The sequence below is a fragment of the Molossus molossus genome, unplaced genomic scaffold (genome assembly GCF_014108415.1).
Source record: "Molossus molossus isolate mMolMol1 unplaced genomic scaffold, mMolMol1.p scaffold_m16_p_20, whole genome shotgun sequence".
In the NCBI taxonomy this organism is placed as follows: Eukaryota; Metazoa; Chordata; class Mammalia; order Chiroptera; family Molossidae; genus Molossus; species Molossus molossus.
The window spans coordinates 25,423,509-25,450,368 of record NW_023425356.1 but is presented as its reverse complement, the minus strand read 5'-3'; the positions used below and the strand labels follow the sequence as shown (position 1 = coordinate 25,450,368).

The window sequence follows — 26,860 nt, the reverse complement described above, 5'->3', positions numbered from 1 at the left end:
CATCTGGTCCTTGGCCACCTATTCACTCTCCACTGACATCTCCTTTCTTCTCATCCACCTTGCCCTTTTAGGCTCAGGGACCCTCATCACAACCAGAAGAGGGAGTAAGTCATCTAGCTACTTCCTTTCTGGCTGGGTTGGGCAATTTCTGCACAACAGTCTAAAGGCATAGCTGCCTGGCTCGTTATGCAACTGTTCCTTCTCAGGGTCCTTTGCTTTTCCAGTCCTTCCCAGGAAGCAGGGAGTGGGATCTCTATCACCAGGAGCCACCAATATCTAGATTCTCCCTACTTCTCCCCTGGTGGTGGTGGTGAGGGGGAAGGGGAGTCCCTTCTGGTTTCAGACAACACCCACTCTGTTCAAACCCCACATCTCCCAAAAGGTTTTGTCTCAGCCCTGAGTCTCCTCTGCTTCTCTGAAGGTTTGGATATTTTCTAGGTTTTGCTCCTTCACATTTCTCCCCTGAGACTATGAGCCTAGGCTGCCTAGCTGCTTGAATCGGCATGGGAAGAAAGGCAAAAGGAGAAATACCAAATGGGGGGGGGAGGGGGCGGGAGACTATTACGTAATATATCAAAAAATATTTTTTCATTATAGTTGTAGTTATATTATTTTTATTAGTTCAGACCCTTATTATCTCTTACCTGTGCTATTGCGATAAACTCCCAGTGGGTCTCTGTCCCTAACCTCAGTTCCCTTCAAGCCTCTGCTGCAAAAGGAATTTTTATAAAATATAAATCTTGTTCTGACCTATATCTAAAGTGTTTTTTGGCACATGACTGCTCCCCAGACCATGGTGCCCAAGGCCCCTGCAGGCTCTGGCCCTGTACCTCTCCAGGCTTACTTCCTGCCTCTCCCTGGTTGAACTTTGTTCTCCTATAAAACTGAACCGATTTTAATTTTCTGAACTTACCTCCTTGCTTTTGCACATGCTGTTTTCACTGACTGAAATTTCACTCTCCATCCATCTGTTGAATTCTTGTTAACTTTTCAACCCAGATCAGCTGTCACCTCCACAAGGAAGTCTTCCTGTCCTTTATTGTTCTTCATTACAGCAATGAACTCCAATCTTCTGTGTATCACTAATCTCTAACTTACTTGACTATATGTTTATCACTCATTCCAGAACAGCAAGCTTCTTTAGGGCATTTACTGTCCTTTATTTATCTGTGCATCCACACCACCCAAGCAGGTCCTCAAGTGAATGGGGCCAAAGACTACTATAGGAAGCGGAGCAAGATTAATGGAAATACTAGGGGAAAATAATAAAGGCAAGGGCAAGGGCAGGGCCTACTTGAAATAAGACATTTTAGCAACTAAGGAGCCCTGGAGGTACAGCAACCCAGGGCACCGCGGGGAGGGGAACGCCCCTCCCCCGCTGGGCGGTATTCCAGTCCTCCCCACCCGGGACGCGCCTCTGCAGCCTGGAACTACAAATCCCAGTGTTCCCTACGCACACACCGGAAATGTCCTGTAGGACAGTGGTGACGGTGAGGAGTGGTGGCGGGCGGCGGGAGATTCAAACCTGGAGAAGGCGAAACATGGAGGGGAGAGGAGCGGGCCCCGGCCGGGCGGTCTGTGAGTGTCAGAGTGGCCGAGGAGGGCCCAGCGGTGGTGCCCCTATCGGGGACTCGGTGGTCTTGGGAGAGGTTGGGGCGGGGGCTGGGTGCGGGGTCTACCAGGCGAAGTCTGGCGGGACTGTGTTCGGTGCGGAGGGAGCGGAGTCCGGTCTCCTTCGGGCAGGAATACAGCTCCGAGCAGCAAAACTTTCCCGACTTCTGTGCTTACAAAGAGTTTTCTCCCTAGCCCTCGCCGGTTTGGCTCAGCGATTGGAGAGTCCCGGGTTCGGTTCCCGCTAGGGACATGTACCAAAGAAAAAGAAAAAGAGTTTTCTCCCTTATTCCCAAATTCTGGGGCTCCTACGTTAAGGTGATCTGGATGACCTCTTAACATTCAGCAGTTACTGATGATTGCCATGCTTGCTAAGCCCTGACAGGGAATTGGGGTCTAAAGTTTTGCCACCCCAAATATGCTTTTTGGGATATTAATGTTAAGCTAGTTATTAAGAAACACAAGACTTAAAAAGAACCTTTGACCCTCTTTCCTTACCCGCCTAAAGGAATTCAGAAAAACTTGCTTAATATATAAAGTAAATGTGGTAGACAGGGAGAAATCCAGCGAAGTCTATTTGTTGAACTCCCCTCTGTGTACCCTTGTTTCTGGGTGACTGAACAAGACACCCATTGTTTACCACATGTTTGCTCTTTCTCATCTACCTGTGACTTACCTGATTTCCATTTGCAGTTCCAGACCCCTGCCTCCCTCTCCTTTGTCAAGAATGGCACATAATGCCCAGCCAGTGTGGCTCAGTGGTTGAGCATCGACCCATGCACCAAGAGGTTGCTGGTTTGATTCCTGGTCAGGGCACATGCCCAGGTTGTGGGCCAAATCCCCAGTTGGGGGCATGCAAGAGGCAACCAATCAATGTTCTCTCTCATTGATGTTTCATCTCTCTCTTCCTCGCCCTCTAAAATCAATAAAGAAAAAAAAAAAAAAAAGAATGGCACATAAGCCTCAACTGCCCAATGCCTCCTTTTGTCTTGTACTCTTTTTTTTTTTTATCCGCACCCTAGGATATTTTTCTATTTTTTGTTCAGAAAGAGTGGGAGGGAGAGAGAGGAAGAGAGAGAGAGAGAGAGAGAAACATCGACGTGAAAGGGACACATCGAGTGGCTGTCACCTGCACAACCAACCAGGGCCGGGGACAAACTGCAACTGAGGTACACACCCTTAGCGAGAACCGAACCCAGGTCTCTCTGGACCGCAGGCCGACGCTCTAACCACTGAGCAAAGCCAGCCAGGGCTCTTGTACTCTTATGACATCTCGGCATATACATCCATAATAAGTTTCTCTTGTTAATCTGTCTCATGTTAATTTGATTATTAGCCCAGCCAGAAGAACTTAGAAAGGTGGGAAGAAAGTTATTTTTTTGACTCCCACAAGGGGCTCCTTGACTTTTTGATGCCTCTTTGAGATAATGCCTATCAAACTTTAGGGTGTCAGAATTACCTGGGTAGCTTGCAAATTCATGAGCCCTATCCCAGAGCTTTAGCTCCAGGAGGTCTGGATGGGGGCCCATAATTTAATGTATAACAAGCCCTCCTGTGCAGTTAGTCCATGAACCACACTTTCAAAAACACTGCTTTAGAAAGAGACGGGTTAGAAGGATAGGGAAGCAGAAAGGTTTCCATCAGACCTTCTGAATACAAGGCAAAATTTCCTTTGTCCTCTACTGGGATTCAAAAAACAAGCTGACATCCTCCAATCTGTTGAAGGAAAGCTAGTTCTAAACCTGAGTAGGGCAAGAAGACGGATTTTCTTTTTTTTTTAGACTCTGTGTGTGTGTATCTGTGTATACAAAGCCCTGCCCATGTCTCATAGTCCTCAATTCATAACTCTGAGGTGATATCATTCACTTACTGGTTTATTTTCCATGCTTAGCAACCACTACTTGTTCCTTATACACCCTATTGGAGGAACTGATGGATTTCCTGTGGTTGGTCAGTGCTTTCAAATCTGAACATGTGTTTTAACTTGCTTAACTGCCAATTCAAAGAAGCCCCTCCCCTCCCCCAAGTCATTGCAGGGTATGCAATATAAAGAAATAAGATCAAGAGTGGGAATGACATTAGGTGCTGAATCAAAACATATTGATTAAGCTCTTTCTCTTCAAGCCCTCCGAGTTTATTTTCTTGGGGTGTGTGTGTGTGTGTGTGTAGCTTTCTCTCATTCTGTCTAACTTTATTTATTTTTCCTTTATTGATTTTAGAGAGAGAGGAAGAGAGATAGAAACATAGATGAGAGAGAACATCGATTGGCTGCCTCCTGCATGCCCCCCACTGGGGATCAGGCCCACAACCTGGGCATGTGTCCTGACTGGGAATCAAATTGGCGACCTCTTGGTGCATGGGTCAATGCTCAACCTCTGAGCCACACTGGCTGGACTTATTCTGTCTAGTTTTATATGGTCTTCCCTAAGGAGACCAGAGGAATGAGGGAGAGGAGGAAGGATAAGGATAAAGGAGACTGTGACTAAAGCAGACTATGAATGTTATCTCATTTAAGGGATTCCATATTCTTGAGTTTGGGGGTCAGAGTATTGTCTGCATTTTATTTAGTATGGAGATTATTTTGACATGTACCAAAAAGGAGAGTAAAGATACCTTTGTGATCTTTTAAAATTCTTTGTCCTGCTCAGCCAGTGTGGCTCAGTGGTTGAGCGTCAACCCATGCACCAAGAGGTCACGGGTTCAATTCCCAGTAAGGACACATGTCCAGGTTGTGGGCCAAATCCCCAGTGTGGGGCAAGCAGGAGGCAGCCAGTCGATGTTCTATCTCATTGATGTTTCTGTCTCCCTTCCTCTCCCTTCCTCTCTCTCTAAAATAAATAAAGAAAAAAAAATTGTTTTAATTATTTGTCCTTCCACTTAATCCCACTTTTTCATGTGGTTCTCTCTATTGAACTGTCTTTTCCCCTTTTCACCTGTTCATTTTTTAAGCTTTTACTCATAGGTAGAATCCTTTGCTTCCCCTGCTTCTTGTATAGACTATTCATGGGCTAGAATCACACTTATCACATTAGATTTGAGTTTTTTTTAACACACAGGTTGTTCTGTTCTAATAATTATCTCTGTATTTCTTAGTAGGGGTCTACTAGCCCAGTGACTGACATATAGGAGGTATTGAATTAATGAATGGCTGTTGAATGATAAGCCCTAGTTGGTTTTGTTAACCTAGCCTCAGGGAGAATACTTGAGGAGGATGACATAAGCCAGTTCTTAAAGAACTCAGAATCTAATTAGGGATAAAATAAGGAGCTAAACCCAGCTGATGTAGCTCAGTGGTTGAGCATTGACCTATGCACCAAAAGGTTGATGGTTCAGTTCTGGGTCAGGGCACATGCCTGGGTTGTGGGCTTGATCCTCAGTAGGAAGCAGTCAACCAGTGTTTATGCTTCTCTTGTTGATGCTACTATCTCTTCTCCCTCTCCCTTCCTCTCTCTAAAAAAAATCAATAAAAACATTTAAAAAATAATGAGCTAATTTGCCAGCCAAGTAGGGATCTGGATATCCCAGCTTGGAGGCCCTAAGGGAAGGTCCATGTAGATGTGGGAAGGAGGAAGTTTGGAAGATGGCTAAAGAGGGATGGGAAGGAACGCTTCTGATACAGGATGGATCCGCCTGTTAAAGGGTTCAAAGGCCACCCTTCAACAGGCTGCTGACTCCAGTAAGGATAACTTACTGGATGGGAACAGAAGATTGGAGCCAGGGGAAACATATTTGGAAGATGCTTCTGGTCTCTGAGCAGAGTTGGCTAAGAAAGTCTGTTAAGAAGCTTCACTGCTAGGGCCCTCTATCTCATGCTCCCTTTATTGACCTATCCCCCTTCACTCCTCAGATGAACGCCTCACAGCTGAGGAAATGGATGAGCAGAGGCGGCAGAATGTTGCCTATCAGTACCTGTGCCGGCTGGAGGAAGCCAAGCGGTGAGCAGAGGGACTGCCTCTTTCTGGTCTCCCTTTCCCACCCTGCCCACCCCAGGCATCTGTCACCAAAGCAAATGCAAAAGTCCATTCTGTGGGAAAGGGAGAGTTGAAGTAGCATCTTTTTTTTTTTTTTTTTTTTTTTAGCCTTTATTTGTTTTAGAGCACTTTTAGGTTCACAGTAAAATTGAGAGGAAGGTACAGAGATTTCCCATGTACCTCCTGCCCCCACATATGCATAGCTTCCCTCATTATCAACATCCCCCACAAGAGTAGTATATTTGTTTTAATTGATGCACCTACATTGATACATCATTATCACCCATAAGTCCCATTAGGACTTACTATTGATGTTGTATATTCTGAGTTTGGACAAATGTATAATGACATGTATGTATCCACCATTATAATATCATACAGAATTCTTTCACTGCCTTAAATGTCCTTTGTGTTCCACCTATTCATCTCTCCCTCCTTTCTTTTTTTTTTTTTAATTAATTAATTTTTGTTACAGATGTTTCTCCTTTTTCCCCCACTGATTCCCCTCTCCCCCTCCCTCCCTGCCCTTTCCCCAGTTTGTTGTCCATGTCTACTGTTCATGCATACATGCATATAAGTTCTGTGGTTTATCTCTCCCCCCCATCCCCTCCTCTGGGGATTGTCAGTCTGTACCCTACTTCCACATCTCTGGGACTACCCCATTCCTCAGACTGTTATGTTCATTATATTCCACAAATAAGTGAGATCATATGAAACTAGTCTTTCTCTGTTTGACTTGTTTCACTTAGGATGATACTTTCCAGGTCCCTCCATGTAGTCTCAAAGGATAAGAGATCTTTCTTTCTTACAGCTGCGTAGTACTCCACTGTGTATATGTACCACAGCTTTTTTATCCATTCGTCTACTGATGGACACTTGGGCTGTTTCCAGATCTTAGCTATTGTAAATAGTGCTGCTATAAACATGGGGGTACATTCTCCCTCCTTTCTAACCCCTCGCAACCACTGATCATTTCATTGTCTCCATAGTTTTGCCTTTTCCAGAATGTCATATACTTATAATCATATATTATGTAGCTTTTTCAGATTGGCTTTTTTTATTTAGTAATATGCATTTGAGCTTCCTCCATATCTTTTCATGGCTTGATAGCTCATTTCGTATTAGCGCTGAATAATATTCCATTGTCTGGATGTACCAGTTTATTAATCCATTCACCTACTGAAGGACATCTTGGTTGCTTCTAAGTTTTGACTATTATGATTAAAGCTGTTATAAACATCCATGTGCAGGTTTTTGTATGGACATAAATTTCAACTCCTTTGGGTAAATGTCAAGGATCACAGTTGCTGGATCATATGGTAAGAGTATGTTTAGTTAGCCCTGGCCTGTTAGGCTCAGTGGTTACAGCGTCGCCCACAGACCAAAGGTTTGCAGGTTTGATTCCCAGTCAAGTACATGGACCTGGGTTGCAGGTGTGATCTTCAGCCCTGGTTGGGGTCATGCGAGAGGCAACCAATTAATGTATCTCTCTCACATTTATTTCTCTCTCTCTCTCTCTCTCTCAAAAAAATCAATGGAGCCCTGGCCGGTTTGGCTCAGCGGTTAGAGCGTCGGCCTGCGGTCCTGAGAGACCCGGGTTCGGTTCCTGCTAAGGGCACGTACCTCGGTTGCAGTTTGTCCCCGGCCCTGGTCGGTTGTGCGGGTGGCAACCACTCGATGTGTCCCTTCACATCGATGTTTCTCTCTCTCTGTTCCTCTTTCTCCCTCCCACTCTACCTGAACAAAAAATGGAAAAATGTCCTCCGGTGAGGATTAAAAAAAAAATCAATGGAGAAATGTCCTTGAGTGAGGATTAATAACAACAAAAAAGAGTATTTTTTTTTTTTAAGAAATTGCTAAACTGTCTTCCAAAGTGGTTGTACCATTTTGCATTCCTGCCAGCAATGAATGAGAGTTCCTGTTGCTCCATATCTTTGCCAGTATTCGGTGTCATCAGTATTCCAGATTTTGGCTGTTTTATAGATATATATCAGTATCTCATCTTTTTTTTTTTTTTTAATCCTCACCCGAGGATCTTCAGATAAAGGACATTTTGCACTTATTCTTCAGCAGGAGGGAGAGAGGAAGAAAGAGAGAGAGAGAGAGACATCGAGTGGCTGCCACCCACACAACCCCAACCCGGGCCAGGAACAAACCAAAACCGAGGTATACGCCCCCAGGGGGAACCGAACCCAGGACTCTCCGGTCCGCGGGCCGATGCTCCAACCGCTGAGCCAAACCGGCCAGGGCTCATCTTTTTTTTTTTTTTTTAAAGAAGAATGTAGGGATTGACGCAAACTTTTAATTTGTTTTTGCATATTTTTAAGGTTTAAAAGTGTTTGAAATTTGTAATTTCTAGTAGGAAAACATTATCTGAATGAATACCCTAGTGGCAAGCCACTAAAATGTTACAGTTGCACTTGGGGCAGAGGGGTAGGGATTCTCTTCAATGCACCCAGCTTTCTTCATGAGTACAGAGGTTCACTGTACTGCGCCATCCATTGGGTGATCTCAGTTGTTTTTCCTTTAGCAAGGGCTATATTTTTCAGATGGAATTACGCTTGACTTCCAAATTTGGCTGACAGTTTACTAATGTGATTCATAACCTTTGGGTTGCTCTGATATTTTTACTTATTTGCCAGGTTCTGGGCCGCATCTTGTAAGGCCACCATAACTCCTTGATCCTGTATGGCTTCAAGAACCTCTGGATCACTAAGAATTTCATTCATCCCAAGCATTCTGCCAGTCTAGGCATGCACCCTCCCATTCCAGGCATTCCCCCAGGAAAGCTACCTGGGAAAGAGCCATCCTGAGATCCTAACTGTAGTCTGGCCTATTCCCTCCTCTGGGCGCTCGTGTTCTTCTCAAGCCTTCTTAACCCTTTCCATTCTTTCTTTGATCTCTTGCCCTTCATGTTTTCAGTTTCCTCGATGTTCTGCAGTTTTCTATGTCCTTGGTTGACCTTGTTTCAGCATTGTACTAGCGTCTTGGTCATAACCCAATTTACATGCAAGGGCAAGATCATGGGCTGCTGCTTCCCAATGGCCCAGCATTGTGTGTGTTTCCCTCACCACTTGTAAGGCTGAGCTGAGTCAGAGTTTATTTCAATTGCTATGTCAGTCTCAGATGGCAGCATTTGGCTTCTGAAATTTGATGAAGACACTGGCTCAATTGGCATATAGCATGGCCAAGTGAGGATTCAGCTTGAAAGCATCTGTGAACAAGTCAGTGGCTTTCTGTAGTTCACCACCATTTAGGGCATCAATGGCAGCCACTTTTCTTTTTTTTTTTTTTTTTTTGCCTGATCCCTCATCTCCTTGGTTATCTCTACATTTTCATCTCCCATTTCATCAGTGTTGGTTCAATCACACCCTCCTTGTCAATTTTGAGATCACTTTCTTCACTTGATGGTTCCTCTGTCTTTGTTTTCCTCCGCCTTCTTACTATCTGTTTTTTCTTCCTAGATATTTTCTTCTGATTTAGTTTTATAAGTAGCAGGTGATATTTTGCCCCTCATGCTCTTCACCCGCTCCCTCAGGAAGTATATTTCCTCATTGTGCAGAATATTCAGACCCTGCTTACGCATTTTCATGAAGGCCCAGAGCTGAATGGGACGGAGTGGGGGTGGTCCGTGGTCTGAAAGCTTTGGGAGGCAGCCAGTGTAGCTGATGCTGTGGCCCAATTCTTGGGTGGCTAGATAGAAGCGGTTGGCTGCCTTGAGGCAGAACCTCATCATTTTTTTATATTTTATTTATTAAAAAAAGTTTTTTCTTTATTGATTTTAGAGAGACAGGAAGGGAGAGGGAGAGACAGAAAGATTGATTTGTTGTTTTATTTATTTATGCATTCATTGGTTGATTCTTTTTTTTTTTTTTTTTTTTTCTTTATTGGTTTTTAGTGAGAGAAGAAGGGAGAGGGGGGGAGAGATAAAAACATTAATGAGAGAGAACATTGATTGGCTGCCTCCTTCATGTCCCCCACTGGGGATTTGGCCCACAGCCTGGGCATGTGCCCTGACCGACAATCAAACCAGTGACCTCTTGGTGCGTGGGTTGATGCACAACCACTGAGCCACACCGGCTGGGCCACTGGTTGATTCTTGTATGGCCCTGACCGGGTATCGAACCTGCAACCTTGGTGTATTGAGATGATGCTCTAATCACTGAGCTATCCAGCCAGGGCCTTGAGCAGAAGTTTTTCATTTTAATGAAGTCCAGCTTATCAATTATTTCAACGATTATGCCTTTGTTGTATCTAAAAACTCATCACCATAGGAGAATCATTTAAGATTTCTCCTATGTTCGCTTCTAGGAGTTTTATAGTTTTGCGTTTTACATTTAGATTGATGCTCCATTTAGAGTTTATTTTTATGAAGGGTGTAAGGCATATGTCTGTTTTTATTTTATTTATTTATTTTTATTTTTAAATTATAATTGACATTTAATATTATTTTATATTAGTTTCAGGTATACAGCATAGTGGTTAGACAATTTTAGAATTTATTAAGTGATTCCCCCTGATAATTCAAGCACCCACCTGGCACCATACATAGTTATTACAATATTATTGACTAGGTCTGTGTCTAGATTCACTTTTTGCAAGTGGATGTCCAGTTGTTCCAGCACCATTTGTTGAAGAGACTATCTTTGCTCTATTGTACAGCATTGGTTCCTTTGTCAAAGATCAGTTGACTATTTTTACCTGGGTCTATTTCTGGGCTCTCTGTTCTGTTCCATTATCTATTTGTCTGTTCTTTCACCAGTACCACGCTGTTGTGATCACTATGGCTAAGTAAGGTGGCATCAGTCCTCTAACTTCTCCTTCAATATTTTGTTGGTCTATTGCTTCTCCATGTAAACTTTAGAATCAGCATGTTAATATTCACAAAATAACTTGCAGGGATTTTGATTTGGATTGCATTGACTCTATAGCTCCAAATTGGGAAGAACTAACATCTTGACAAAATTAAGTCTTCCATCAGTATGTAATAGCTCTCAATTATTTAGTTCTTTGATTTCTCTCATCAGAGTTTTATAGTTTTCCTCATATAGATCTTGTACATATTTTATTAGATTTAAACCTAAGTTTGTGATTTTTGGGGGGTGTCAGTGTAAATGGTACTGTTTTTAATTTCAAATTCCATTTGCTCGTTGCTTATATATAGGATGGCAATGGACATACATATTAATCCTGTATTCTGAAACCTTGCTATAATTGCTTATTGGTTCCAGGAGTTTTTTAGTTGCATTCTTTCAGATTTTCTACATAGACAATCATGCCATCTGTGAACCAAGACAACATCACATCCTTTTATCTCCTACATACCTCAGTACATACCTCTAAAATATATAAGCATTTGCTTACATAACCACAATGTCATTATAATGTCCAACTAAGTTACCCATTAACCATTGGAAGATCAATGCCCAGGCCATTTTCAAATTTTCCTGATGGTCTAAAAAAAATTTATTTTTACAATTGGCTTTCACATAAGGATCTAAAAAAGTTCACATATTACATCTGGTCACTTTGTCTCTTAAGTCTTCTTTTCTCTAGAACAACCCATTTGCCCTTTTTAGCTTTTTATATCATGGATTGTTGAAGAAACCAGGTCATTTGCCCTTTAGAACATCCTATGTTCTGGCTTTGTCGCTTTGCTTTCTTATGTCATTCAACTTGTTCCTCTGTATTCCATATTTCCTGTAAATGGATATTGGCTCTAAAGGCTGGATAAATGCTTACTTCTTTCCTTTTTGTGAATAGTATATTGTTAATGTTCTCCCAAAAGGTAGGTAGGATGGGGTAGCCAGGAAATCAGGTGTCTTTGGCAGGGAAAGCATGAAGTGAGTTGTGACTGGCTCTGTCTTTGAAAACAGCTACTTTCCTATAGTTCTTATTATGTGAAGAAGTTTGCAGATCCCATGTGAGGAGCCCTTGTTCTCTCCTTTATACAATCATCAACTATAATAGTAACTTCACAATTATATTCAAAGTGTCCTCATATTCATTAGCTCATTTATTTTTATTTATTTATTTATTTATTTTTATCCTCACCTGAGGACATTTTTGCATTTATCATCAGATAGAGCAGGAGGGAGAGAGGGAGAAAGAAAGAGAGAGAGAAACATCGAGGTGAGAGAGACACATCGAGTGGTTGACACCCACACGACCCCAACTGGGGCCCGGGACAAACTGCAACCAAGGTATGTGCCCTTAGCAGGAACCAAACCCGGGACTCTCTGGTCCTCGGGCCGACACTCTAATCGCGGAGCCAAACTGACCAGGGCTCATTAGCTCATTTAATCCTGACAGCTGCCCACTGACACAGGGAGTACAGGTGATGGTATCTTCATTCTGAAGAGTATGCACCTGGGGCTCAGGTGATGTAGGGCAAATGGTGTGGACAGCATTTTCTGATTCTGAGGGCTGTGACCTTTCTGTCCCCCTGTGCTGCTCCCCTTCCGTCAGCCCTGAGTATTCCCCACTACCACACCATCATCAAAGCTGGGTTGTGGGCTGTGTAGATCATTCAGGCACACATGTCCTTTCTGTATTTTGGTTCTCCAAAAACATGCAGAATGAGAAAAGTGACCAGATTCAATTTGGTTCAGTAGTCAAATGCATAACCAGCCTGGGTGAGAGGTTATATCATGTAACAGATAAGAGCCTGTTCGAGCCCCACTGAAGGTGGGCAGGTTTAGAATCTGTCAGGGAGATTTTCTGGGGTAGGTGGGGGCTGAGGATTGCCAACCCAGGTGTTTGGGGCAGCTTGGGAGAAGGCAAAGGGCAGAGAGGGAGTTGGGAGTAGGGCAGGAACAGGGAGCGGGAGAGTCAGGCTATGTAGGGGGAAAGAGGGCGGGAAGGTCCTGTGGTTAGAATGCACTTCAGCGGCCTGCCAGAGCAGGTGAGAAGGTGCTCTGTGCTCTCAGCTGGATGGAGGCCTGCCTGAAGGAGGAGCTTCCTTCCCCGGTAGAGCTGGAGGAGAACCTCCGGAATGGAGTGCTGCTGGCCAAGCTGGGCCACTGTTTTGCACCCTCTGTGGTTCCCTTGAAGAAGATCTATGACGTGGAGCAACTGCGGTACCAGGTGGGTAATAGAAGTCTCTACCTTCTACCCTGTTCCTCTCAAACTGCCCCTTCTCCTCAAAGCTGTGAGTAGAGTGACCACATACCTTACTGTCCAAACCTGGATATGTTTAAGGGTGAAAAGGGTGCTAGTAATCATTGAGCTGGGATGACAGGTATCAATTGATGTCTCCCAGTCAGGCATTATCTTTAGCAAGGGGCACTTGATAGGTGGGCTTTGAGATACCTCTGATATGAAAACTTCCAGGAAGACTTTTCTACCTACAGTCTACACTCAGAGGCTTGTGGGCTTTGCCACCTGAAGGTCCTTCCTGGGCACACCGCTCCCTCCCTGTGCCCTGGCCAGCCCAACCTGCCTCTCCTTCCCAGCCCAGCTCTGCACTCCCCATTTCTAGGAAGCATTACAAGATTGCTAATCCCATCCCTGTGCCACCCTTCTCAAATATCCCTCTGAACCACCCATTCCTGGTGGTTTCTGCTGGGCTGTGTGTCTCTGTCCTGGGAAGATGGGAAGTCCATGAGGCAGGGACCTCTGGCTCCTCCAGCCACTTGAATCTCCAAGCTGGGGTCTGAGCTCTGCTCATAGGGAACCCTGAGAACTGTGGAAACAGATTGTGTTCTTTTTCTTTCCCTTTCAGGCAACTGGCTTGCATTTCCGCCACACAGACAACATCAACTTTTGGCTCTCTGCAATAGCTCACATCGGTCTGCCTTCGGTAACACTGGGCCTCAATACTGGGGTTCATCTTTACTATTCACCAGCGCCCCCAACCCTCACCATGCTCACACACTTTATCCCCGTGGGACCCTTTAGCCTTCAATTCCATGTGTTTTCTAAACTAACTTAATCTAAGAGTTTAAATCCCTTGGGGCTGTGTGTCTTTGAACCAGGTTACTTGGTTTCTGCCTCTGCTTCCCTGTGGTAAAAAAAAAAAAAAAAAGGAGGTGTAGGCTGCCTGACTCAAGTTGCATTGTTCCCATTAGGCAGCGGGGCCCTGTGTGATGCAGGAGATGGGGCTCAGGGTGGCCAGCCATCTCTCCAGCATTTCACAGCATGAGACAAGGGCACACCACATCCCTAGGTGATAGACTTGGAAGCCTAGGCCCCAGACCCCAGTTGGACACATGTCCTCAAATCTCAATTGACTTCTTATTTATAAAATAGGGATAGTAATCCCTGTCCTGTCTATCTTACAAGGTTGACAGGAGGCTCACATGATCTGTGTTCCTTTTTTTTTTTTAATCCTCATCTGAGGACATTTTTGCATGTATCTTCAGATAGAGTGGGAGGGAGAGAGAGAGAGAGAGAAACATCTATGTGAGAGAGACACATTGATAGCCTGCCACCCACACAACCCCAACTAGGGCCGGGGTCAAACTGCAACCGAGGGATCTGCCCTTAGCGGAAACCGAACCTGGGTCTCTCTGGTCCGCAGGCCGACGCTCTAACTGCTGGGCCAAACCGTGCAGGGCACCTTTTTTAATTGTAAAGAGCTATACAAATAAGGCATGATAGGGTCTACAATGTATGATTTCTTTCTGCTTTGTTTTTCTTCATTTTAGAGGGCATTGTAAGATAAGGAAATAGCAGTAAAAAAAAAGATGCTTTGGTGAGAGGCAGGAGCAATAGAGGCCATGTGTCCTCAGTGGGGTCGGGACACTTAGATCTCTAGATTTGGTCCTTTCTTATGAATCTAAAGTAACAGAGAGGTACAGAGGTTAGACCTCATTACAGTTGCCAGGTACCTGGGAAGCCATGTCTCGGCCGACTCAGTTCCTCTTAGAGGGGCTTCCATTGATCAGAGGCCTCTGGTTTGGAGACAGGGATAACATACCCTGACCCCTTTGTGGTCCTTGGCAGTGTATGCTTCTCTGGGCCCTCTGTGGGAGCATGGCCATCTCCGTAGCATGCCACCTTTCTGGCAAGAGTCCAAGGTGAGGGGCACAGGCTGGCTGTGTTTATAGGGTGAACAGGGGACCCATTTCTCCTGGAGGATATGGCTGGCATCCTATAGCCTTGATAGGCTTGTCTAGTGTTTGGTTAATCTGGGACTGTGTGTCTGTGACTGGCTCTTGGCTTAGTATGTGTCCCCATTCCCTTTCTTTTACACTGGGCTGGCTGTAAATGGCTGGGGAGACTGACCTAGAAGCCTCAGGCAGCAAAGGAGCACACACCCAGGTTGGAGAGGAAGACCCATTACTCAGCCCCCTCTTTCCATATCTGGTGGTGCTTAAAGGTCCCCAGTGGCAGTAACAGCTGGTTTCCCCTCCAGACCTTCTTCCCAGAGACCACAGACATCTATGACAAGAAGAACATGCCCCGAGTGGTCTACTGCATCCATGCACTCAGGTGAGAGACCCCGAACTCTGTCATCTTGGTTCTTAGTGGATGCAATAAAAAATTGTCAGCAACAAATGCTGTAGCAAGAAGGATGGAGGGTAGACCACAGGGAACACATCTCAGGAGAGTAAGGTTTTAGATTTGTGTAGTTGTGTTTAAATGTATGTGCATGTTTGTGGGACATTTATGCGTGACCTTTGTGGGTGAAGGAAAAGAGCAATGAGGGGAAGGTCTTCAGGTTGTGACTGGGGTACACAAGACCCATCAAGAGCAACTTAGTGTGAATGGTGAAGGCTGTCTGGTTCTACTCACAGCCAACCATCAGCAACCAGTTGGCTAAATCATAGAAAGTGATTGACCAGTTCCTGTGTCCAGCATGTCATCACTTCCTGACTTCATTTCCCATGTCCTTTCAAGCCTCTGTGCCTTAACTCAGTGGGTCTCTGTTCATTATGCCCTTCCCACCCTCTGTCTCCATCCTGTGACCTGCTATTGCATTGTGCCCTTATCTGTGAAGACCTTCCTAATCCCGAGATCTCCGTAGTATCTTGTCTTTTTTTTTCTTTATTGATTTTAGAGAGAGGAAGGGAGAGGGAGAGGGAGATGGAAACATCACTGAAAGAGAATATCCACTGGCCACCTCCTGCCTGTCCTGGGGATTTGGCCCATAACCTGGGCATGTGCTCTGACCAGAAATCGAACCAGTGACCTCTTGGTGCATGGGTCAACACTCAACCACTGAGCCACACCAGCCAGGCGCATCTTGTCTTTTATAGCACTTGCCTTGGGCTGACTTCTAATAACATCTCTTCCTGTGGATTGGGGGTGACTTGAGGCCAGGTTTTGAGTGGTCTTCATTGCCAGGTCCCCATTGCATCTCCTGCAAACCCATTAATGGCAGTCTGTCAAAATGAATAGGCTCCAATGCCTTCCGTTCTTTCCCAGTCTCTTCCTCTTCCGGCTGGGATTGGCCCCTCAGATACATGATCTATATGGGAAAGTGAAATTCACAGGTAAGCCCAGTTCCTTCCTCAACCACCACAGTTCTGGGCAGGCTCTTGGGGGTTCTGGGCCTGATGAAGGGCACCTGTGGTGTCATTACAGCTGAGGAACTCAGCAACATGGCCTCTGAACTGGCCAAATATGGCCTTCAGCTGCCTGCCTTCAGCAAAATCGGGGGTATCCTGGCCAATGAGCTCTCAGTGGATGAGGCTGCAGGTAGGAACTGGACTCTGCTCTGGTAGGGGTAGGATTGGTGAGAACGGGAGGACTCAGCTTCACAGCCCTCGGGTGCATTCTGGATACTTCTCATCCTCAGGTGGGGCCATCAGGCTACCTGGTTTGCCTGGCCTTTGTGGATAGAAAAGGGATGATGTCAGTGACTTGCAGCTGGACTGGGGTTTCTATGCCCCCTTCCAGTCCATGTTTCTGTGCCCCTTCCCAGTTCATGCAGCTGTTCTTGCCATCAATGAGGCAGTGGAGCGAGGGGTGGTCGAGGACACCCTGGCTGCCTTGAAGAATCCCAGTGCTCTGCTGGAGAATCTTCGAGAGCCTCTGGCAGCCGTCTACCAGGAGCTGCTGGCCCAGGCCAAGATGGAGAAGGCTGCCAATGCCAGGAACTGCGTAAGGAGGAGCCTTGGAATGCAGGCGTTGAGAAGCTGGGTGCCTTAGAAGCCTTGAGTAAAACCAGGACTTCTTTATGTTCTGTTTCTAGATTACAGAGTTGCTTAGAGAAACTAATTTGTCAGTTACTTTAGAGAAATAGGAGAGGAACTTGGGAGAATAATGAGAATTCAGAAGATAAGACAGGAAAAGAGGTTCCAGGGGGATATTCAATGAGGGCTGAGAGAGACTCTGGAATGTAGAAATGAATGAGATTGGACTGGAGATTCCAAAAGTTGGTTTGACTTAACTGTGTCAGTGCTAGGGGACTGGACCCCACAATTTCTCCAGTTTCCTTCCTACCAGGCTGACTTTTAGCCTTGGGAAGGCCTCCAGAAGAATAAATAAGTACAGACAGGGAGGAAGGAGGAGGAGAAGATTGAACTGGTTTTCTAGGTTCCCCTGTCAATGTAGTATTTGCAGATTGATGGAGAAAGCCAGGACATCTACGACTGCTACCTAACTCAGGCTGAAATCCAGGGCAACATCAACCATGTCAATGGTAAGAGAGAGGTCAGGAGGGAAAGATCAAAATCAAGGCAGTGTGTGCTCTATTTTACAGCTATCAGTATCTGCCAAGGGGGCTTCTGTTTGAATGGAGATTCATGGAGGACATGGGGTCCTTCATGATGGGGGTGTAGAGAATGGATGGGGAGATGAGGGCAGGAGGGGCTGCTTGAAGGCTTGAGGTCTGGGGTGGTGACATGGGAAGGCTGTGTAGATCAAGCTGCAGAATTTGGGCTGGATTAGCTGGGCTCCAGGAACTCAGGGAGCAGGAGTGGGGATAACTGGGCCAGCAGGAAGAGGGCAGACTTCCAGGGCTGGGCTGGGGATGGTGGCAGGGGGCTTTCCCACACTGTCCATTATGGAGCCTTGTCTTCTTCAGTCCATGGTGCTCTAGAAGTCGTTGATGACGCCCTGGAAAGGCAGAACCCTGAGGCCTTGCTTGAGGCCCTTCAGGACCCTGCCCTGGCCCTGCGAGGAGTGAGGAGAGACTTTGCGAACTGGTACCTGGAACAGCTGAGCTCAGACAGAGAGCAGAAAGCACAGGTCGGGCTCTCACTGTCACCTACTACCTCCTCTGTCTGATGGTAGGAGCAGGGAGGGTCTCTTGCTTAGGTATCACCTCTGTCAATTCTTTGTATCCAGTAAGTGCTGACTACATGTTTAAATGGTTAAATCACCCCAACGCTTAATGGACTAAACTGATCAGCTTCTGTTCTGAGAGTCTCAAACTGACTGGGTGATCTGGGGGCAATTCAATAGGCAGTGTTAGGCTCCCCCACTGCTGAGCTGGGACTTCAACTTAGTAATCTTACTGTCAGTGCTGTTGATGTTCTCCCTGACACTGTTTATGTTTTGTTTGTTTGTTTTTTTTTAATGAGGAAGAGAGAGAGAGAAACAAACATCGATGTGAGAGAGACACATCGAGTGGTTGCCACCCACACGACCCCAACTGGGGCCGGGGACAAACTGCAACCAAGGTACATGCCTTTAGCAGGAACTGAACCCGAGACTCTCTGGTCCACAGGCTGACGCTCTAACCACTGAGCAAAACCGGCCAGGGCTCCCTGACACTATTTATATTTGTGTTACCTATGTTATTTTTGATGCTTACTGGGTAATAAAGAGCCAGAGGTTAGAGATGGGTTAATAGGGATGGGTGGGCCAGGCTAGTCTGTCTAAATGGAAGAGGTGGGGGTGACTGGGTGACTGGGTGGATCTGGGAGCTCATGCTGACAGCTCCTGAAGCATGTTCATGGCTCCTAGAGGACTCTAATGCTGTATCTCTTCCTTTTCCAGGAGCTGGGCCTGGTGGGGCTTCTGGAAAAGGAGGAGGTTCAAGCTGGTGTGGCTACTGCCAACATGAAGGGTGATCAGGAACAAGCCAGTAAGTCATCTCCAGTCCGAGGCCTGGCCTGGGTGTATCACAGGCTCTTAGAAGAGTATCTAACCCTTTGCCAGTTTCTGTGTAGTGCAGTGCACATTGCTGCCTGGTTTTCCAGCACGGCCAGGGACGTCTCTCTTCTCTCTCTTCTGCCCTATTTCTGGCTTCCTGGAGGGACGCTGCAGACAAGTTCATTAAGGCCTTAGAAATGATGACAGTACTGCACGGGGCTGTACTCCTAGGGTAGGCAGTTTCCTTCTAGGCACTTCCCCTGTGTTTTGACAGTTTCAACCTGCTAGAGTTCCTTTGCCTTCTGAAATGTAGTTATCTCCCAGATGCAATGACAGCAGTGCACTGTAGGTATTTTTATATGCTTATTTATCCCCAGTAGCTTGTGTGTTTCTTGATGCCAGTGCCCATATCCACTTGGTGTTTTATAAACCCCGGTGTCTCAGAACTAAAACTACATTGATGCACCATGGCCCCTTTTTCGCTTACTCCTGCCCTTTGCAGCCCAAATGGCTCCACCTTGGAGCTGGCTTTTTATTCCTCTGTGCTGTCATCAAGATTTGATGCCCCCTGGAGCCCCTTGACTAACCTCATCTTAGTTATGCTCCATAGCCTTCTGTCAGTCTCATGCTCACCACCTTAGGAACTCACCTGTGCCATGACAGCCACTCCATGGTACCTGCTGAGCTACTCAACTTCTAGGCCTGACATATTGCTTCTTCCAGAGCCTCTTCTTAAAGTGATCCAGCCCCTTTTCCTCCCAAACGTTTAGAAACACGTTTTGAACCTACCAGAGTAGTTTTTAAGAGTAGTTACAAAGCCATTACCCCTCAGAGATCCCCAGCAGAACCTAATTGGCCAGGACAGTAGTAATGGCTCTGAATGGCCAGCCTGTACAGCCTCTCTTCCTCCCCTGCAGTGCTCCAGGCTGTGCGGAGGATCAACAGAGCCATCCAGAAGGGAGTGGCAGCTGACACTGTGAAGGAGCTAATGTGCCCTGAAGCCCAGCTGCCTCCTGTGTACGCCTCTGCTGCGGCTGTGTACCAGCAGGAGCTGGCAGTGCTCCAGCGGCAGCAGCAGGGGGTGAGCCCCAGAAATGTGGGGTCTTGCCCTTGGGTCCCCAGGCAGCTGGAGGGATGAAGCAGTCAGCTCAGAGCGCCCTCTGAGGGTACTCTTAGATGCTGGCAGAGATTAGGGGAGGAAGGAGGGTAACCGGGCTTGCCTCCCTGAGTATAGTGTTATAGCCAATACCCTTGAGCAAAAACTGCTTTACACACTCATTTAATCCTTAAAAGAACCCTATAAGGTAAGTATTATTTCTATCTTAGGGATGAGGAAACAGATGCAGAGGTTAAGTAACTTGCCCAACACGGGTGTAACTGGCATTGCAGTGAATGCTAAGGCGAAGGTACTGGCAGCCCGTGCTTTTAACAGCTCTGCTGTCCCACTTCACCCCAGTCCTATGGCTTCTCTGACAACAGGGTGATAGGACCCTCCCTTAGGACGATAGGCCCTTCCCAGTCTGTTAGAGGCTCTAGGCAGAGCCACAGGGAGGGAAGAGTAGATGACGTAGGTGGAATATGACTCAGACCAGGGAAATGGAGGGAGCAGAATTAGGGGTAAGTCTGGGAGGGCTTCCTGGAAGAGAGGAAGAGAATCATACCCACAGCAGGCTTTTACAGAGCATTGACTCCAGGCACGACTCTCAGGAAGGGCACCGTCTCAACATGAGACTATATATAGCCCAACCATCAAATAAGGACTAAGAGGTAAAGCACAGTGACTTATGTCGTGGGCTTTCAAGCCCGGCTTTGGGCAAGTCATTTACCTTCTCTGTTTCTCAATTTGTATAGTAAATGAGAACAATAATATGTTTCACGAGGTTGTTGTAAGGATTAAACAAGTTGCCATGTGCTTAGGAATGAGCCTAGCATGCAAGTGTTAGCTATTATTATTATTCACACTATTCTGTTTGTAGAGGACAGGAGGGTACTTCAGACAGAGGGCAGCGCATAAGCAGATGTTTAAAAAGAAGGACTGGGCAAGGAAGTGGGGCCAGGGTCTTTGGGGTGTGTGGTGCAGGGTGGAGGTGCCCACTTTATCGTCCTGCCTGTGTGCCCGGGTCTTAATGTAGTTCTTGACGTATAGAAGGTAGCAGAAAGGAGCTGGTAGAGCTCACCGGTTAGTGTGGGCTCGGAATCAGGCATCTGGGTTTAAGGTATATTACTTGATGGGCTCATCTGTGAGATGGGGATACTAATGATACCTACCTCATGGCTTGTTGTGAAAATTAGATATGTGTGAAATACTTACACATTGAGCACATAGCATTCTCAAATATTAAGTATGATTGTTAGTAAATGGGCTGTGGGGATAGAGACTGTGGGATATAGCAGAGTCTTGGGCAGGGTAGCAGGTAGGACCCAGACCCTTCACCAGCCATCCCTGTATTATAGGACCTTGGCCAGGAGGAGCTCTTTGTGGCTGTGGAAATGCTGTCAGCTGTGGTCCTGATTAACCAGGCCCTGGAGGCCAGGGATGCCAGCGGCTTCTGGAGCAGTCTGGTGAACCCTGCCACCGGCCTGGCTGGGGTCGAGGGCGAGAATGCTCAGCGGTGAGAAAGGGTTAGCCACATGTTGAGGGGGGGAATGGAGGGAGTGCAGCCAAGACTCCACGTTCTCCCGGGAGACTAGCCTTCTGCATGATGGTCTGTTCCTTCGGGGGGGGCAGTCATTCCCCTTTCCTCCATTTAGTCACTCTTGTATCTCAAAGATTTGAGTCCCTGCTCATGGGCCTGCTGTTCTACATGCTGGGAAATAGTAATGAACAAAACGAAGTTCGGCTCTCCTCGAATTTACATGTTGGTAGAGGGCGACGGACAAAAAACAAGCATGTCAAATGATTAGAAGAGAGGCCCTGGCCGGTTTGCCTCAGCAGTTAGAGCATCAGCCCATGAACCAAGGAGTCTCGGGTTCGATTCCAGTCAAGGTCATGTACCTTGGTTGCGATTCGTCCCTTGATTGGGGTCGTGCGGGAGGCAACCACTTGATGTGTCCCTCTCATGTCGATGTTTCTCTCTCTCTCTCTCTCTCTTCCTCTCTCTCCCTCCCACTCTATCTGAACAAAAATGGAAAAATATCCTTGGGTGAGGATTAAAAAAGAAAAATAAATGATTAGAAGAGAAGAGCTGTGGCGAAAAATAAAACAGGGCAGTAGAGGATGTGGGAGGGGCAGTTTGTCTGTTTCACATAGTGTGGTTCCGGAAGCCTTCTTTGGTAAGTGGTCCTACAGGGCATAAGTGATTACCATGAGGCTGTCGGGGGCAGAGGCTGAGAAGTGTGCTTGGTACATTCAGAGCACACCAGGAAGCATCTGGCAGGCGGAGTGAGGACGGGAGAATAGTGGGAGATCGAGTAGCAGAGGCCAGACAACATAGGCTCTGGCTTTTACTCCAGTGAGGACGGAAGCCAGCGGAAGGAGATGGTTTGATCTACTTTTAACAGGATCACTTTGGCTACTGTGCTGAGCATTGACTACAGGTCAGAAGGGGAGAACCAGGGAGACCTGATAGACGTCTTTGGAGTGATCCAGGCAGAGGTGAAGGAAGCTTGGCCTAGGGTAGTAGCAGTGGAAGTGGTGAAAAGGAGTCAGATTTGAGATACATTCTGAAAGTTGAACTGACAGGATTTGCTTATGTAGTGGATATGGGATGCGAGAGAGAGTGGAGTCAGATGTGGCTTCCAGATTTTTGGCCTGTGAGGTTGGAGCAAATATTTACTGAGATGGGAAGGACTGTGAGATACACAAGTTGAGTGAGGGGGGTGGATCAGGAGGCCAGGTGTGAGCTGTTGGATTTGAGGTGCTTATCAGGCATTGACCTGGAGATGCCAAGGAGGCCGCTGGGGTTTATGAATGGGCTGAGGCTGCTGTGGGGAGTGATTAGAACCTGGTGTGTCAAGCCCTGAGCTGAGCTGCGATCACCAAGGACACGAGTATGGGGAGAAAGGAGCGCTCCCTCGAGGTTGAGCCTCGGGATACTCCAGTGTTTAGAGATCGGGGGGAACCAGCAGAGGAGGCCTAGAAAGAACAGCCGGTGAGGTGAGAATAGAACCAAGAGACTGTGATATCCTGGAGGCCGGTGAGGAGAGTAGTTCAGAAGTTTCCCCTGGTTTCTGGCTGATCTTGCGTTTGTTGCCCACCTGCCAGTTACTTTGATGCTCTGGTGAAGCTGCGACAGGGGCATGGAGTGGATGGGGCCTTCTTGAGCTGGAATGACCTGCAGGCCACTGTGAGCCAGGTCAACACCCAGGTCCAGGAAGAGACAAATCGTAAGTGGGGCCTGGGGCTGGGGGAGAATGGCCCACCGTGGGTAGCCCTGTCTCAGCCCTAAGTCTGGGCCCTCTGCCCACCTAGATCTCTTTCCCAGAGGTCCTCGCAGTCAGCCTCATCAATGAGGCTCTGAACCAGGACAACCCCGAGAAGACCTTATCTGCCCTGCTGCTTCCCTCAGCTGGCCTGGACAATGTCAGCCTCCCTGTTGCCCCTCGGTACCATCTCCTTCTCATGGCAGCCAAAAGGCAGAAGGCCCAGGTAAGGTTTGGACTGTCTGGGTTGGTCACCAGAACAGGAAGAAAATCCCTTGTGGGTAGGGCTGTGCCCTGTGTGCATAATTGGAGAACCTTGACTTGATGGACACAGTCCCTTTTGGGGGCGGGGGTAGGGGGGATTCTGAGCTGGCCATGGGAGAAGGTGGCCCTTGGCCAGGCACTGGCAGAGCTCTGGGTGCCAGCACAGAGAGAACGGTGGGAGCCTATGCGTGGGAAGAGCACAGGAGCCAGAGAACTGGGTGCCACATGTCCTGCTTTGACATTAGTGACTATGTGACCTCCAGCAAATCTCTAATGTCTCTGAGCTCCACTTGCTCATCTGTAAACTACAACGTGCCCTGGTTCTACCGACCTCCTGAAAGGGGGGTAAAAATCAAATGAATTGAAGAATGTGGCACCTGTAATCTTTCCACTGCCTTGTCCACGTGGTAGAGAAGTTTGGGAAGGAGAAGGTGAAGGTCAGGATCAGATTGGCCTGAGAAGGTGTGGATTGAGGCATAGGGTAACGAGGAGTAGGGCCAGGTCGGTAGAGCCCCCGGTGCTGGCTCTCTCTGGACATGGCTCAGGCACAAAGGCAGGGAAGTGAGCTGTTGACAGGGTGGCGGATGCTGAGGTACGTTTAAGAGTGTTCTGGAGATGCTGTGGCCAAGCTGAGTTGATGTTGGGCAAGCCCAAAACAGGTAGGAAGGAGACTTCTGAGGCAGCTGTCCCAGAGAGCCACAGGGCAGGAGGAGGGGCATGGAGACTGCTATCCCTGTGGCTCCCAATGTCAGCCTGCAGTTGGGTCCCCCTGGGCAGCTGAACTGGGGAGCCAGGGAGACCACCCTGGGCTCTTCTCTTTTCCTATCTCTCAATTTTTCAGGGGACAGGAGATCCTGGAGCCGTTCTGTGGCTGGAAGAGATTCGCCAGGAAGTGGTTAGAGCCAACCAGGACACAAACACAGCTCAGAGAAGTAAATGGTTTGGGTAGGGGGCAGCCGGGGTTAGGGAGAGGGACAGAGCTGTGGGCTCAGCAGGAGTCCAGATAATCAGAGCCTCCCAGTCACCTCTGTCTCCCTTCAACCTCTGGGAAGTGGGTCAGAATCAGAATAAGAGGGTTGCGGCTTGGACCATAGGATGGATTTCCCAGCAGTCACTGGGCGGGACAACCTCAGGATTGAGAGTGCATTGTCTAACCACTCCCCAATGTGAACATGGGAAATCAGGTGGGGGCCAAAAATTTGTACCATTTGCTTTGGTAGCTTATTTGGGTTTCAACAGTCGGCTTGGGCTCGAGAATGTTTAGTCTTGAGTGTGGAGAAGACTACATTCAAGATTGGTTTTGAGGAAAAGTAGGCGGAATCAGTACAAGTAGACACAAATGTTAGTTCTCAGTGTCTAGAGTCCCTCTGTCCATCTGTCTGAGTGACTGGAAGCAGGTGCTGCATCAACTACCTCCACTTCTTGGACTTTATTCTCTTCCTAAGAAACTGTCCTGAGGTTCTGTGCACATGTCCTGCCTTTGACCTTCCGTACAAGGTGACTTTCCTTTAACCCAGCCCAACCCACGCTACCTCTCCAGGAAGCTGTCCCTGACTGCTGGCTTTTCTTCCCAGCACAGCTGCATGCCGCTTCTTTTCGTGTATCTGCATCTGTCCTGGGATGTTCCCTGTCCTCTCCCTTAAACGGGCTGTTTCTATGTCCTCCTCCGAATCCCTTACGAGTAGACAGGACAGGGCCTATGAGAGGGACTCAGGAAAAGATTGACCAGTCCTTTCTGATGCCCCGTCAGTGGCTCTTGGTGTGGCTGCCATCAATCAGGCCATCAAAGAGGGCAGAGCAGCCCAGACAGAGCGGGTGTTGAGAAACCCCACCGTGGCCCTCCGAGGGGTGGTTCCCGACTGTGCCGATAGCTACCAGCGAGTCCTGGAAGGTGCCATGGCAAAGAAGAGGCGCCCAGGTAATGGCCCTAGTCTGACCCCTGATTTTCTGCCTGCCTCAGCCACCTCTTACCTTCACTGATCCTTCTCTGCTTACTTGGCTTCTGCTTAGGGGACACAGCTTTCTGGGTTCAACATGACATGAAGGATGGCACTGCCTACTACTTCCATCTACAGACCTTCCAGGGGACCTGGGAGCGACCCGTTGGCTGCCGCTTCAACACCTCCCACCTGACTCGGGAGGAGATCCAGGTTGACAGGGCCCCTACAATGGAGGGGACCGTGGATGAGGGATCCCTTGCGAGAGAGGCTCCCACCCACCAGAGCATGACAGGCTCTCTCCTGCCTCCACAGTCAGCCATCACAAAGGTCACTGCTGCCCATGACCGCCAACAGCTCTGGAAGGCCAACGTCGGCTTTGTCATCCAGCTCCAGGCCTGCCTCCGTGGCTTCCTGGTTCGGCAGAAGTTTGCTGAGCATTTGCACTTTCTGAGGACCGGGCTCCCAGCAGTCATCACGATCCAGGTGGCAGGCTCTGGCTCTTTTCAGTCTTCAGGGCCTAGACTTAGCTCACGGCTCCCTCACTATTCCTTTCAGCTGAGTGGTTTGGGATGATCTTTTGGCCTCTGAACATACTGGTTAAGAGCATGGATTCTGGGCCCCAGACTTCTTGGCTTTACATCCCAGCTCTATCACGTATAATAAGTTACTCTCGCTCTTTCTTCATCTGAAAAGTAGGAATCTGAAAATTATAACACCCACTTTACAGGATTATTGTGAGGATTAAGGAGACAGTATTTAAAGTGTTTTAGAACAGCGCCTGGCAGATAGACAAGAACACGGCATAAGTGCTCGTTACTGTCACACCATCACTATCCACAGGGTATGAGAACTGCTTGTTAGCTTCTGTACGGGGAGAGTGGAATAAGGTTTAGTAAGACGTCAGGGTTTAGGCACCAGGAGGACTTCCTCCTGGATTAGGAGTGAAAGGCTTGTGGCAGAGCATTGGGTAAACCGAGAAGGCGGGGTAGCTCTCAGGGAAAGAACTTCTGCCCATTCTCTTTGGCCAGTCCTTTCCAGTTTCATTCTTACAGTTTGTGGCTGGTCGGTCCACTGTGGCCTCTAAGCCTGCCCCACAAGTACCTGGGACACGAGACCAGCTAGAAAGATAGGCCTCAGGCCCAGGTGCATTACAGGCCAGGAGTGATGGGAGTTGAGCAAACAGAGACCTCCCTAGGTAGGTGTGACCTGGAGGGCCTCATAAAGGTGTTGGCAGTGTAAAGACATTTTATTTAATGAACATCTCTGAATGCCTGGTATCTGCAAAGGCTGCCACTGGGCACTGGGCAAGGGTGGGAGGTGGGCGTGAGACACAGCTGATGATCACATCTCTGCCCTCGCGGGAACTGGAGCACAGCTGATGCTAGACGCTGTGACAGTAGAGATACAAAGACAACCTCAGAGCTTCCCAAGGAGACAGATGCACAGGGTGAGGCTGCAAATGGCCCTTAGTTTGGATTATGACGCAGGTCATGTAACTGGTAGCTGCAAGCTCAGGCTTTGCAGTCAGAGGCTGGAGAGGCATCCTGGTCCTACTATTTCCATGTGCTATGACCTCAAGCACCCTACCTAAGCCCTCTCCAGCACTCAGTTTCCTCATTCATAGTGATGTACTCACCTAATCTGAGGATTAAGTAGGAAAATTACATGCAGCACTTAGTGCAGTAGGCGCTCCTTTGGTGGTAGCCATTATGAGTTGCTAAATTT

The 26,860-nt window shown here is 47.5% G+C and overlaps 1 protein-coding gene and 1 pseudogene across 1 annotated transcript in view; one reads left to right on the top strand and one right to left on the bottom strand.

Moving 5' to 3' along the window:
* The first annotated feature begins 5,459 nt into the window (after window positions 1-5,459).
* The window catches only part of IQGAP3 (IQ motif containing GTPase activating protein 3), a 41,067-nt gene continuing 19,666 nt past the window's right edge, over window positions 5,460-26,860 (top strand). The window contains exons 1-18 of the mRNA XM_036272788.1: window positions 5,460-5,546; window positions 12,512-12,668; window positions 13,306-13,383; window positions 14,941-15,017; window positions 15,954-16,021; window positions 16,113-16,226; window positions 16,453-16,631; window positions 17,085-17,172; window positions 17,557-17,720; window positions 18,474-18,561; window positions 19,487-19,650; window positions 21,024-21,181; window positions 22,774-22,895; window positions 22,994-23,157; window positions 24,037-24,127; window positions 24,946-25,113; window positions 25,206-25,345; window positions 25,448-25,618. Coding sequence (XP_036128681.1) covers window positions 5,482-5,546; window positions 12,512-12,668; window positions 13,306-13,383; window positions 14,941-15,017; window positions 15,954-16,021; window positions 16,113-16,226; window positions 16,453-16,631; window positions 17,085-17,172; window positions 17,557-17,720; window positions 18,474-18,561; window positions 19,487-19,650; window positions 21,024-21,181; window positions 22,774-22,895; window positions 22,994-23,157; window positions 24,037-24,127; window positions 24,946-25,113; window positions 25,206-25,345; window positions 25,448-25,618 — 2,256 coding nt within the window. The 5' untranslated portion in view covers window positions 5,460-5,481. The remainder of the gene's footprint in view (window positions 5,547-12,511; window positions 12,669-13,305; window positions 13,384-14,940; window positions 15,018-15,953; window positions 16,022-16,112; window positions 16,227-16,452; window positions 16,632-17,084; window positions 17,173-17,556; window positions 17,721-18,473; window positions 18,562-19,486; window positions 19,651-21,023; window positions 21,182-22,773; window positions 22,896-22,993; window positions 23,158-24,036; window positions 24,128-24,945; window positions 25,114-25,205; window positions 25,346-25,447; window positions 25,619-26,860) is intronic.
* Window positions 8,138-9,183, bottom strand: LOC118637382 (annotated as a pseudogene).